The following is a 13530-nucleotide window of genomic DNA, read 5'->3' as shown; positions in this document are numbered from 1 at the left end:
ATCTCCTTAATAATAATGCCTCATGGTCACAGGTTCAGTCAACAAAGCATCTGGTTCGTGTTCATGTATTAGACTTTTAATTCTGGTTTCTATGTGCAATTATAGTATTTGTGGTTTTTCAATTAGTTCATTGTAAATGGTGTTTAAAATTTCTTGTCGTATGGAGGAAGAACCGTGCCAGATGTACGTTGAACCACACTACCATACACAGAACAGTTACACTTGTGCTTTGTTGTTTCGTAGCTTTTATAGTTGCAGGGGACTTAATTAATCAATTGTGTTAACGGAAATTTCCTTTTATTCTTTATTATTTTTTGCAGTCAGATTGCGTACTAATACTAGTCAGGGCCAACCGGTTACGAGACTTCGTAACTGGACACACAGCTACTTAAATTACTTTTTTGTATTTTTTTATTAATTAAGCCCCCATGCACATCACATGCACCATATCTGTATGTCAAATACATGTAGATAACATCACATGCACTATAACTATATGTATTTGACGATGCTGGTGCTGATTTCGCATTTAACATTTGACGATGCCACTATGGCTGCAGTACATTAGGACTTTGTTTTTATGAAATAGATCTGATGATGTTCATTAAAGACCGAAACCGGTAATCTGTCATCAAAAAGTTTGTGACCATAGACGTAAATTAAAAAAGTTATAACGATATATTGGCCCTAGAAATCGTTTAACTAATTCTGCAATTGGATAAATAAAAGTAGTTGGCATCCTAAACATCTTACGATTCTTATTACGCTTAGCATTTAAATTTAACAACTTGCCACATTATTATCCACTCTTTCTATCAAAAGCGATAGGGCTCGCGACCGACGGAGAACAACCCAGATGGGGCAACACCTACGAGAAGCAAGTTGGCTACAGTTCGTTTGTGAGGAGTCGGGGATGGACACACTGTACTCTGATCGGTAAATCAGACATAGTATCACTATTCGTTCCCGTGTACGTATTGCGGCGGAAGATTTTTCGAACATTCATTCCCCTATTTGCTGTGATAAGTGTTATGAACTGCTTAATTAGTCGAGCTAGTACAATCGAATCCGAATGCCTTCTAAGGTGACCATTTGTATCATGTGATTACGTGGATCAAGCTTTTGTCTCCTCGTCTGGTTGTCATTTTAGTGGACCCGAAGACAAGGCGCAGGAAAGTCACGAGTTTGGTGTAAACGTAGAGGGCGACGTACCTTTGGGGACGCCGGTGCTGCCGGACGTGTAGAGCACCAGCGCCAGAGGCGACTCGTGTCGGCGCTCCTTGTTCTGCAGGGTCTCTGCGTCACTGAGGGGATCCCCAGACAGCTCGGCCGCCTCGCGCTCCAACTCGCTGAAACTCACCGCGCTGTAGCCGCCCAGCACTTCCGTGTCCACTGCAACAACACACAGAGGCTATCGTCACAACAGCGACGGAAGAGGGCAACAAACTTGCGCATTGTTGAGGAAAAACTGCAACATCCTCAAGGGTTTTTCAGTGGTACCAGGGTGAAACATGTTCATATTCAGAGGCTGTAATGTTAGTGATTCATCTGTAAAATGTAAACTTTCGCAGTCGGAAACGTCGCCATTAATAAAATGTTTTGGGCTATTAGGCTGTGCTCGAATGGACTTCACATTTAAACGCAACGTTTCGTCCACAATATACCTCATCCACGAAGGAAGTACCTTCTAAGGCGCTTGTTCGACCTATTCTTGAGTGTTATTCATCAACATAGGATACTTATCAGGTACGACTGACGGAAGAGAGAAAGACGTTTCGTCACGGAATCGCTTAGTCAGCGCGAGATGCTCAACAAACTCCATTATCAATACTTACAGGAGAGGCGTTGTGCATTACAGAGAGGTTCAATACTGAAATATCGAGAGTCTGCCAGCATACTACTTCTTCCCACGTACATCTCGTGCAATGACCAAGGCCAGAAAATTCCAGAAACTGGAGCCAATACAGAGGTCTATCGACAATATTTCTTCCGACGCGCCATTTACGAATGGAACAGCGCAGGGAGGATTAGTTAGTGGTACTAGAAATACGCTTCGCCACTCACCATTAGGTTTGTTGCGGAGTATGACGTAGATGTACACTATGTGATCGAAAGTATCCAGACACCCCCAAAACATACGTTTTTTTGTATTATGTGCATTGTGCTGCCACCTGCTGCCAGGTACTCCATATTAACGACCTCAATAGTCAGACATAGTGAGAGTGCAGAATGGGGCGCTCCGCGGAACTCATGGACTTATAACGTTGTCAGGTGATTGGGTGTCACTTATGCCACACCTCTGTACGGGAGATTTCCACACTGCTAAACATCCCTAGCTACACTGCTTCCGATGTGATAGTGAAGTGGAAACGTGAAGGGACACGTACGGCACAAAAGCGTACAGGCCGACCTCGTCTGTTGATTGACAGACCGCCGACAACTGAAGAGAGTCGTAATGTCTAATAGGCAGACATCTATCCAGATCATCATACAGGAATTCCAAACTGCATCAGGACCCACTGCAAGTACTATGACAGTTAGGCGGGACGTGAGAAAACTTTGATTTCATGGTCGAGCGGCTGCTCACAAGCGACACATCACGCCGGTAAATGCCAAATGACACCTCGCTTGGTGAGAGGAGCGTGAACATTGGACGATTGAACAGTGTAAAAAACGTGTTGAGTGAGAATCACTGTACACAATGTGGCGATCCCATGGCAGGGTGTGGGTATGGCGAATGCCCGGTGAACGTCATATGCCAGGGCGTCTAGTGCCAACAGTAAAACGCGGATGCGGTGGTGTTCTGGTGTGGTCGCGTTTTTCATGGATGGGGCTTGCACCCCTTGTTTTGCATGGCACCATCACAGCACAGGTCTACATTGATGTTTCAAACACCTTCTCGCTTCCCACTGTTTAAGAGCAATTCGGGGATGGCTATTGCATCTTTCAACACGATCGAGCACCTGTCCATAACACACGGCCTGTGGCGGAATGGTTACACAACAATAACATCCCTGTAATGGACTGGCCCACACAGAGCCCTGACCTGAATGCTATAGAACACCTTTGGAATGTTTTGGTACGCCAACTTCGTGCCAGGCCTCACCGACCGACATCGATACCTCTCCTCAATGCAGCACTCCGTGAAGAATGGGCTGCCATTCCCAAGAAACCTTCCAGCACCTGATTGAACATATGTCTGCGAGTGTGGAAGCTGTAATCAAGGCTAGGGGTGGGCCAACACCATATTGAATCCCAACATTACCGATGCAGGGCGCCATGAACTTTTAAGTCATGTTCAGCCATGTGTCCGGATACTTCTGATCACAGTGTAGAACTGTCGATGACTTCCGGGCACTTGTTACGCCCGGTATGTCATCAGAAACTCTTTGGAAACGTCTGCTTGTGACAGGATTAAAATCAGGTGTGCCTCTGCCCATGCTACCGCGGACATGACACCGGCAAGAACGGCTACTGTCGTCTCGTTGAAGAGTTCACTGGAGAGTAGAATGGTGCTCTTTTGTCTTCAGTGACGAGAGTAGGTTTCGTCTGTATGTGGGTGATAGACATACACGTGTATGCTGTAGACCTGCTGAGCTACCTATGCCGGAGTGCATTCACTCACGACACATAGGTGCCATTCCAGGTTTCATGCTGTTAGGGAACATCAGTTACAGCTCATGGTCACACTGGTGTTTCTACAGGGCAAAATAATCAGTGTGATACATTGCACAAGCTCTTACTCCCGTGCTACTGCCATTTCTTCGGGAGAAAGGTGATGTGATTTTTCAGCAGGACAATGCACGTCCACATACGGCTGGTGCAACGCAACGTGCTATTCGTGGTGTACACAACTGCTCTGGCCAGAAAGCTGACCAGATCTGTCACCAGTTCAACATACATGGGGTATGATGAAGTGAGAACTTAGTCGTTTTCCAAGGCCTGCAAGATCCACTGACGAATCGCAACAAAAAGCACGAGATGTTTGGGACAATCTATCGCAGGATGCCTTTCGACAACTACACTCCTGGAAATTGAAATAAGAACACCGTGAATTCATTGTCCCAGGAAGGGGAAACTTTATTGACACATTCCTGGGGTCAGATACATCACATGATCACACTGACAGACCCACAGGCACATAGACACAGGCAACAGAGCATGCACAATGTCGGCACTAGTACAGTGTATATCCACCTTTCGCAGCAATGCAGGCTGCTATTCTCCCATGGAGACGATCGTAGAGATGCTGGATGTAGTCCTGTGGAACGGCTTGCCATGCCATTTCCACCTGGCGCCTCAGTTGGACCAGCGTTCGTGCTGGACGTGCAGACCGCGTGAGACGACGCTTCATCCAGTCCCAAACATGCTCAATGGGGGACAGATCCGGAGATCTTGCTGGCCAGGGTAGTTGACTTACACCTTCTAGAGCACGTTGGGTGGCACGGGATACATGCGGACGTGCATTGTCCTGTTGGAACAGCAAGTTCCCTTGCCGGTCTAGGAATGGTAGAACGATGGGTTCGATGACGGTTTGGATGTACCGTGCACTATTCAGTGTCCCCTCGACGATCACCAGTGGTGTACGGCCAGTGTAGGAGATCGCTCCCCACACCATGATGCCGGGTGTTGGCCCTGTGTGCCTCGGTCGTATGCAGTCCTGATTGTGGCGCTCGCCTGCACGGCGCCAAACACGCATACGACCATCATTGGCACCAAGGCAGAAGCGACTCTCATCGCTGAAGACGACACGTCTCCATTCGTCCCTCCATTCACGCCTGTCGCGACACCACTGGAGGCGGGCTGCACGATGTTGGGGCGTGAGCGGAAGACGGCCTAACGGTGTGCGGGACCGTAGCCCAGCTTCATGGAGACGGTTGCGAATGGTCCTCGCCGATACCCCAGGAGCAACAGTGTCCCTAATTTGCTGGGAAGTGGCGGTGCGGTCCCCTACGGCACTGCGTAGGATCCTACGGTCTTGGCGTGCATCCGTGCGTCGCTGCGGTCCGGTCCCAGGTCGACGGGCACGTGCACCTTCCGCCGACCACTGGCGACAACATCGATGTACTGTGGAGACCTCACGCCCCACGTGTTGAGCAATTCGGCGGTACGTCCACCCGGCCTCCCGCATGCCCACTATACGCCCTCGCTCAAAGTCCGTCACCTGCACATACGGTTCACGTCCACGCTGTCGCGGCATGCTACCAGTGTTAAAGACTGCGATGGAGCTCCGTATGCCACGGCAAACTGGCTGACACTGACGGCGGCGGTGCACAAATGCTGCGCAGCTAGCGCCATTCGACGGCCAACACCGCGGTTCCTGGTGTGTCCGCTGTGCCGTGCGTGTGATCATTGCTTGTACAGCCCTCTCGCAGTGTCCGGAGCAAGTATGGTGGGTCTGACACACCGGTGTCAATGTGTTCTTTTTTCCACTTCCAGGAGTGTATATGACCGTTTATATGCGAGAATACACGCCTGCGTTATCGCCAGAGTTACGTACGCTGTGCTGATGCGACTGTGCGGACACCTTTTACTGTGATTTTCAAGTGGACTGAAATTGTTATCATATGCTCTTATAATGGCTAACTACGTATCACTTCACTTGAAAATAAAATGATTGTGTCTTTGAGGGTCTTCTTTTTTCCGGCAGTGTAATGCGTCAATCAACACAGACCGAAGTATTTTACACAAGCTTCGTGAAGCAGGACCTCAGCTATGAACTCAAGATGAACACACAATAGGTTAAAGAAGAAAGGGAAGGCCGCGCAATGCATTATAGTATAATTCAGTTGTATTAAAGAAGTCTGACAGAGACCGTAAGTACTTATCTGTACTTATCTGCAAACTATTTTGCTTGTCGAGATTGGATAGTCAGAGAAGTCCATACGGTTCGAAACGTTCCTTCCTTCCTTCCTTCCTTAATTCGGAGCTGTCGTAGCGTCGCGCGAAATCTACCTTGTCGTGGCGGCCAGAACTGACGCACTGTGGCACTGTGGGCGTGCGAGACAAACTACGGGACGTGCTACTCTGCACGTTAATCGGAAACATTTATTGACGGATCCAGATTAATTTGTTACACTGCTACACTAAACTAAGTTTAGGTCGGCAGCCTCACTCTGACCCGTGAGACACGGTTGAACCTTTCGGTTATGTGTCCCGCAGATCATTTGAACGATAATTAATCCATGATGGTTATGTAGTCCGGAGTAATGGATTAAAATTTGTACCAGTCTACATCACTATCGCGGATAAAGCTGAGACTCAAAATGTCTCAGGAACATAGACATTATTTGATTTTTTTATGGAAAGGATGTGGTGTATTTGATTAGTGTTAACAATAACCAACATATGAAGAAACAAATTCCAATCTTAGCCGGAATTGGGAATTTAAATAAATTCAACGGCGACAAGTGAAAATTTGTGCCGGACCAGGACTCAAATCCTGATTTCCAGCTTTACGTGAGCAGTCGCTTAAGCCGTTCGGCTATGCGAGGACGCTTCACGTGTATCCCAAATTCCCAACTTGTCGCACGCAACATACGTAGCATCTCCTGTCCATTACCGTCTTCGTTCGCAGCATCAAGCTGTTTCCCGCTAGAGTTCGGGCGAAGAGGGCGTCTGCACTGAATGGTCATTAAACGCCGTCAAGGCGCTTATATTTGTGTGTGTCGTGTCTTGTTTTCAGGCAGGCAGATTTCGATGACGACGTTGTCTACACAAGACCAACAGTCGGCTGTGCTGTGCAGAATTTTCGTATTTTTGTATTTAATTTTGTAGTTGGTTTCTAGGCAATTTCCAGCAACTGCCGATTTTGTAGACTGCTGGAGATCTGTGTGCCTTTTGTATTTCGTGCGCCTTTCTTCAACTGTGCGAATGGTCATCCGACATACGTATTTCCGCACTCGCTTGATATGTAATATGCCTCAGATTTCCGGAGCCCCAAATCGTCTTTTGCTGTCTTGAAAGAGCAATTGCTCTTCGGCCAGTGGGCGTTAGACACATTAGACATTTTGTAGTATTGAAATTGCACCGATTTTTCTAGGCAAGTTGCCCGCGTATGGAATGTAGATTATCTTTTTAGCTTGGTCTTCATCGGGAATCGGCAGTGGTGTGATCGTTTGCTCGAAGGCGTGACAAATCCGGCGGTCGCTACAGTTGCTTTTCTGCAACACGTTCCTGATGTGGTCCAGTTCCCATTTTAGGCTTTGTCGGAGGTCACACGACCTCTGCGAAGCAAAGTGTTTAGCACTCCTTCCATTTGTGACGAGTGATGAGAGCTAGAGCCGTGAGGGTACTGGTCCGTGTGGGTTTTCTCCGTACCAGAAAATCCACGAATGGTAGCTGAAAATCGATTTCAATTTACAAGGAGAGCTGTCCAGCGGTGAGAACGACTTTTTGAAGCAAGTCTGTAGGGCGACTTAGGTTAAGGTCTCATTTTTGAGTAATGTACGAAAAAATATTCCGTGATTTTTTGTCGATTACTCGCGAACGTGGGCCCACCATGGCGAATGGCTGCAGGGTGTGATTCCAAGGACCTTAAATTACATCACCGTATAAAGTGTTTCCCAACGCTGGGGACTTAACCTTGTTAGGAGAGCGCGGGCTCCGACACTGAAATTTCTCCAGACGCAGCAGAAACGGAACTACGCACACGGCGAAGGCGGGCGGCAGACCGAGGGCAACCACTGTACTCCCGAGTGCGAGCTACCCTCAAGGCAATTTTCAACAATTACCTATTTTATTAACTGTACAACACCGGGAACTGCGACTGAAATGAACACACTAGCATTGGTACTGGACGTTGGCAAAGTAGCAGAGCATTCCACGGTCTAATGAATCCTGATACTTTCTTCATCATGCTTATGGGAGGGGGTCAATCCGTCGTCTTCCTTGACGCCTGTACTGTGTGACAGACTAGCTGGCGGTAGCTGCATTGTGCCCTGGGAAACATTCTTGTCGGCATCCATGTGTCTTGTGGAGATCGTGCAGGGCACCATGACGGCCAAGGAGTTTCAGACCACGCACCGCACTTCATGACGATCATGTTTCCCGACAGCAGTGACTCGGCTCTGAGCACTATGGGACTTAACTTCTGAGGTCATCAGTCCCATAGAACTTAGAACTACTTAAACCTAGCTAACCTAAGGACATCACACACACCCTTGCCCGAGGCAGGTTTCGAACCTGCGAACGTAGGGGTCGCGCGGGTCCAGACTAGCGCCTAGAACAGCTCGGCCACCTCGGCCGGCGACAGCGGTGACTTTTTCAGCAAGATAATGACCCGTACCACAAGGTGGTGAAGTGGTTCAAGGAACACAGTGGCGAGTCCCAGTTGGTGTGCGTCAGTATGAGACTCACCGGCGTCGGCTATGACTATGGCGGGCCGCGCCTCACGCAGGATGTGGTGGACTCGCGCGGCGGGGAAGCCGGGCCCCAGCGGCAGGTAGGCGGCGCCCGCCTTCCAGGCGGCCAGCAGCGCCACGACGAGTCCAGCACGAGGCCGCATGTCCACCGCCACCAGCCAGTCGCCGTCGCCGTTGGGCCCCGCGACAGTGGCTCCCTGCACCCGCCGCACCAGCGCGCGCGCCACGCGGGACGCCGCCTCGTCCAGAGCGCGCAGCGCCACCGCCGCACTGCCCGCCTCACCATCCTCTACCGAGCCGGGACACACCAGCGCCACCTGACAACAATGATGCATAATGTTATAAAAATTTATTCATATATGAATGCATTCATGCACGTACGCATATGGAAAGTACACACACACACACAATATATATATATATATATATATACAGGGTGATTAAAAAAAATACCACAACTTTAGGAATTTAAAACTCTGCAACGACAAAAGGCAGAGCTAAGCACTATCTGTCGGCGAATTAAGGGAGCTATAAAGTTTCATTTAGTTGTACATTTGTTCGCTTGAGGCGCTGTTGACTAGGCGTCAGCGTCAGTTGATGCTAAGATGGCGACCGCTCAACAGAAAGCTTTTTGTGTTATTGAGTACGGCAGAAGTGAATCGACGACAGTTGTTCAGCGTACATTTCGAACGAAGTATGGTGTTAAACCTCCTGATAGGTGGTGTATTAAACGTTGGTATAAACAGTTTACAGAGAATGGGTGTTTGTGCAAAGGGAAAAGTTCTGGACAGCCGAGAACGAGTGATGAAAATGTAGCACGCATCCAGCAAGCATTTGTTCGCAGCCCAGGAAAATCGACTCGCAGAGCTAGCAGAGAGCTGCAAATTCCACAATCAACTGTATGGAGAGTCCTACGAAAAAGGTTAGTTATGAAACCTTATCGTCTGAAATTGGTTCAAGCACTGTCTGCAGCTGATAAGATGAAAAGAATCGATTTCTGTGATTTTATCCTTGCTCAAATGGAAACACATGAATCTTTCGTTTCGAAGATTGTGTTTAGTGATGAAGCAACTTTCCACACCAACGGGAAAGTCAACCGTCACAATGTCTGTATATGGGGCACTGAGAATCCGCGGGAAACAATTCAGTATGAACGTGACTCGCCTAAGGTGAACGTTTTCTGTGCCATTTCAGCCAATAAAGTTTTTGGTCACTTTTTCTTCGAAGGTGCTACTGCAACTGGATTACAGTATCTGGAGATGTTAGAGAATTGGCTGTTCCCTCAGCTCGAACAAGAAGCACAACAATTCATATTTCAGCAGGATGGAGCGCCATCACATTGGCACTTATCTGTCCATAACTACCTGAACGTCAACTACCCGAGGCGATGGATCGGCCGCCAGGCAGCCCGTGACAGAGCACTTCATCACTGGCCTCCAAGAAGCCCTGATCTTACCCCCTGCGATTTTTTCTTATGGGGGTATGTTAAGGATATGGTGTTTCGGCCACCTCTCCCAGCCACCATTGATGATTTGAAACGAGAAATAACAGCAGCTATCCAAACAGTTACGCCTGATGTGCTACAGAGAGTGTGGAACGAGTTGGAGTATCGGGTTGATATTGCTCGAGTATCTGGAGGGGGCCATATTGAACATCTCTGAACTTGTTTTTGAGTGAAAAAAACCTTTTTAAATACTCTTTGTAATGATGTATAACAGAAGGTTATATTATGTTTCTTTCATTAAATACACATTTTTAAAGTTGTGGTATTCTTTTTGAATCACCCTATATATATATAACGTACGTATATAGAACGTATGTATGCATGTATGTACATATACAGGGTATTACAAAAAGGTACCGTCAAACTTTCAGGAAACATTCCTCACACACAAAGAAAGAAAATGTTATGTGGACATGTGTCCGGAAACGCTTACTTTCCATGTTAGAACTCATTTTATTACTTCTCTTCAAATCACATTAATCATGGAATGGAAACACACAGCAACAGAACGTACCAGCGTGACTTCAAACACTTCGTTACAGGAAATGTTCAAAATGTCCTCCGTTAGCGAGTATACATGCATCCACCCTCCCTGATGCGCTGATGCAGCCCTGGAGAATAGCGTATTGTATCACAGCTTCGAACGTCTTCCTGTTGGGACACCTTCGTTCTGGAAATCTCTCTCGATACAAACGTACCGCGCCACGGTTATTGCCCCGTGCTAATCCATACATCAAATGGGCATTTGCCAACTCCGCATTTGTAAACTTTGCACCGACTGCAAAACCACATTCGTGATGAACACTAACCTGTTGATGCTACATACTGATGTGCTTGATGCTAGTACTGTAGAGCAATGACTCGCATGTCAACACAAGCACGGAAGTCAACATTACCTTCCTTCAATTGGGCCAACTGGCGGTGAATCGAGGAAGTACAGTACATACTGACGAAACTAAAATGAGCTCTAACATGGAAATTAAGCGTTTCCGGACACATGTCCACATAACATGTTTTCTTTATTTGTGTGTGAGGAACGTTTCCTGAAAGTTTGGCCGTACCTTTTTGTAACACCCTGTATACAGGGTGGTCCATTGATCGTGACTGGGCCAAATATATCACGAAATAAGCATCAAACGAAAAAACTACAAAGAACGAAACTTGTCTAGCTTGAAGGGGCAGCCGGCCGGAGTGGCCGAGCGGTTCTTGGCGCTACAGTCTGGAACCGCGCGACCGCTAAGGTCGCAGGTTCGAATCCTGCCTCGGGCATGGATGTGTGTGATGTCCTTAGGTTAGTTAGGTTTAAGTAGTTCTAAGGTCTAGGGGACTGATGACCTCAGAAGTTAAGTCCCATAGTGCTCAGAGCCATTTGAACCATTTTGAACTTAGGCTTTTCACTTATGTGGCAGTCATGGGTTAGAGATATGCACATATACAAATGCCTGCAGTATCGCGTACTGAATGTATAAAAGGGCACTGTACTGGCGGAGCTGTCATTTGTACTCGGGTGATTCATGTGAAAAGGTTTGACTATTATGGGGGCACGATGAGAATTAACAGACTTTGAACACACAAGGTAGCTGGAGCTAGATACCTGGGGGTAGGCACGAATGTGTATGAAATATATGTGAATTACATGTGGCACATGCATATCCAGGTGAAGGCTCAGATAAACGACTCCAATCTCTTGATCGATTTCAACCTAATTTCTTACAGATACTACTTCGCAGTGTAAGAAGCAGCAACATCCTATTAAAATGAGAGAGAGAGAGAGAGAGAGAGAGAGAGAGAGAGAGAGAGAGAGAGAGAGAGAGAGAGAGAGAAGTTTGACAGAGGGAGAAGGAACAAATCGATGGGGGAGCAGCAGATGGATTAATAGAATTTGGATAAAAATTCCAGACTATGCTGGTGCGATTGTCACCAGCGATCTGTGTTTAACAAATGAAAGTGATAGTTAAACAGGTGTCTAGCTGTGTAGTTCGTCATCCGTGTTGGATGGCAAATTCGCTGCGAAGTTATTTACTGTCCTGCAGGATTTTTTTTTTTGGTGGGGTTTAAGGGCGCCCAACTACTGAGGTCATTAGCGCCCAGTCACAGTTTTTAGAGCACATGGAATCTAGTAAAGCTCAAGGGGAGGGGGGACACCAGAAAGTCCTGACAAAGATGCAGATAAAATAAGTAAAAAAGTTAGATGTCTTTGGACAAGGCAGTCAAAGTTATAAAACGCAGAACACGAGCAGCTGCTCGAGTGTCATCAGCTAAAATATCCGGTAAAGTAGATGGCAGGGACAGGACAACACGAGATTGACTGAAGCGGGGACACGACAATGAAACATGGCGCACTGTTAGTGCTTCACCACAAGGGCACTGCGGGGCTCGGTCACCGGAGAGCAGGTAGCGGTGGCTAAACCGGCAATGCCCAATCCGCAACCTGTTCAGAAGGACCTCTTCTCGCCGAGATGGTTGGGAGGAGGTTGTCCAAGCAGTTGGGAGCGGTTTTACTGCCCGGAGCTTGTTTCCTTGGAGGGATGAGCAAGCATCCCACCACAACGACAAGCCTCTTACAAACAACCCCACGAGCGACAGATGACGGGACACAATGGGAGGCTGGCAGAGGTAGGAGGACTGCAGCCTTGGCTGCAGCATCTGCAGCCTCATTTCCAGGCACTCCTACATGTCCGGGAACCCACAGAAAGCTGACAGGAGAACCATTATCAGCGAAAGAATGGAGGGACTGCTGGATCTGTTGAACCAAGGGATGGACCGGATAGGGAGCTCCAAGGCTCTGAAGAGCACCGAGTGGGTCAGAGCAGAGTACATACGATGAATGGCGGTGGCGGCGGGTATACTGAACGGCCTGATGGAGAGCAAAAAGCTCGGCCGTAAAGCTCGAACATTGGTCGAAGAGCCGGTATTTAAAGGTGGCGGCCCCGACGACAAAGGCACAGCCGACACCGTCAGTTTTGGAGCCATCGGTGTAAATAAAGGTGTGACGGGCAAGTCGAGCATGAAGTTCGACAAACCGTGAGCAATACACTGCAGCCGGAGTACCCTCCTTCGGGAGTGAGCTGAGGTCGAGATAAATATGAACCGGAGCCTGGAGCCAAGGTGGTGTCGGACTCTCACCCTCTCTGAAGGTGGTAGGGAGGGCAAAATCCAATTGTCGAAGCAGGCGACGGAAGCGGACTCCAGGGGGCAGCAGGGCAGACACATACAACCCATACTGACGGTCGAGAGAATCGGCGAAGAAGGACTGATAAGAGGGGTGGTCGGGCATTGACAACAGCTGGCAGGCATACCGACACAGCAGTACGTCGCGCCGGTAGGTCAATGGTAATTCGGCAGCTTCAGCATAAAGACTCTCGACAGGACTAGTGTAGAAGGCTCCGGTCGCAAGACGTAACCCCCGATGGTGGATGGAGTTGAGACGGCGTAAGAGGGATGGCCGAGCAGACGAGTAGACGAAGCTCCCATAATGCAGCTTCGATCGGACTATGGACTGATACAAGCGAAGCAGGACAGTGCGATCCGCTCCCCAAGATGAACCACTAAGAACTCTGAGGACATTAAGGGAACGTGAACAACGGCCCGCCAAATAAGAGACATGCAGAGACCAACAAAGTTTCCTGTCCAATGTGAGCCCTAGAAACTTAGTTGTTTCCA

The 13530-nt window shown here is 48.1% G+C and overlaps 1 protein-coding gene across 2 annotated transcripts in view; it reads right to left on the bottom strand.

Moving 5' to 3' along the window:
* The window catches only part of LOC126473321 (mycosubtilin synthase subunit C), a 146012-nt gene that overhangs the window by 38293 nt on the left and 94189 nt on the right, over positions 1 to 13530 (bottom strand). For both annotated transcript variants that reach the window (XM_050100306.1, XM_050100305.1), the window contains exons 3-4: positions 8359 to 8680; positions 1213 to 1392 (exon numbers count right to left, since the gene is read on the bottom strand). In XM_050100306.1, coding sequence (XP_049956263.1) covers positions 1213 to 1392; positions 8359 to 8680 — 502 coding nt within the window. The remainder of the gene's footprint in view (positions 1 to 1212; positions 1393 to 8358; positions 8681 to 13530) is intronic.

This window comes from Schistocerca serialis, chromosome 4 (assembly GCF_023864345.2).
Source record: "Schistocerca serialis cubense isolate TAMUIC-IGC-003099 chromosome 4, iqSchSeri2.2, whole genome shotgun sequence".
NCBI classification, from domain to species: domain Eukaryota; kingdom Metazoa; phylum Arthropoda; class Insecta; order Orthoptera; family Acrididae; genus Schistocerca; species Schistocerca serialis.
This window is presented reverse-complemented; position numbering and strand designations above follow the sequence as displayed.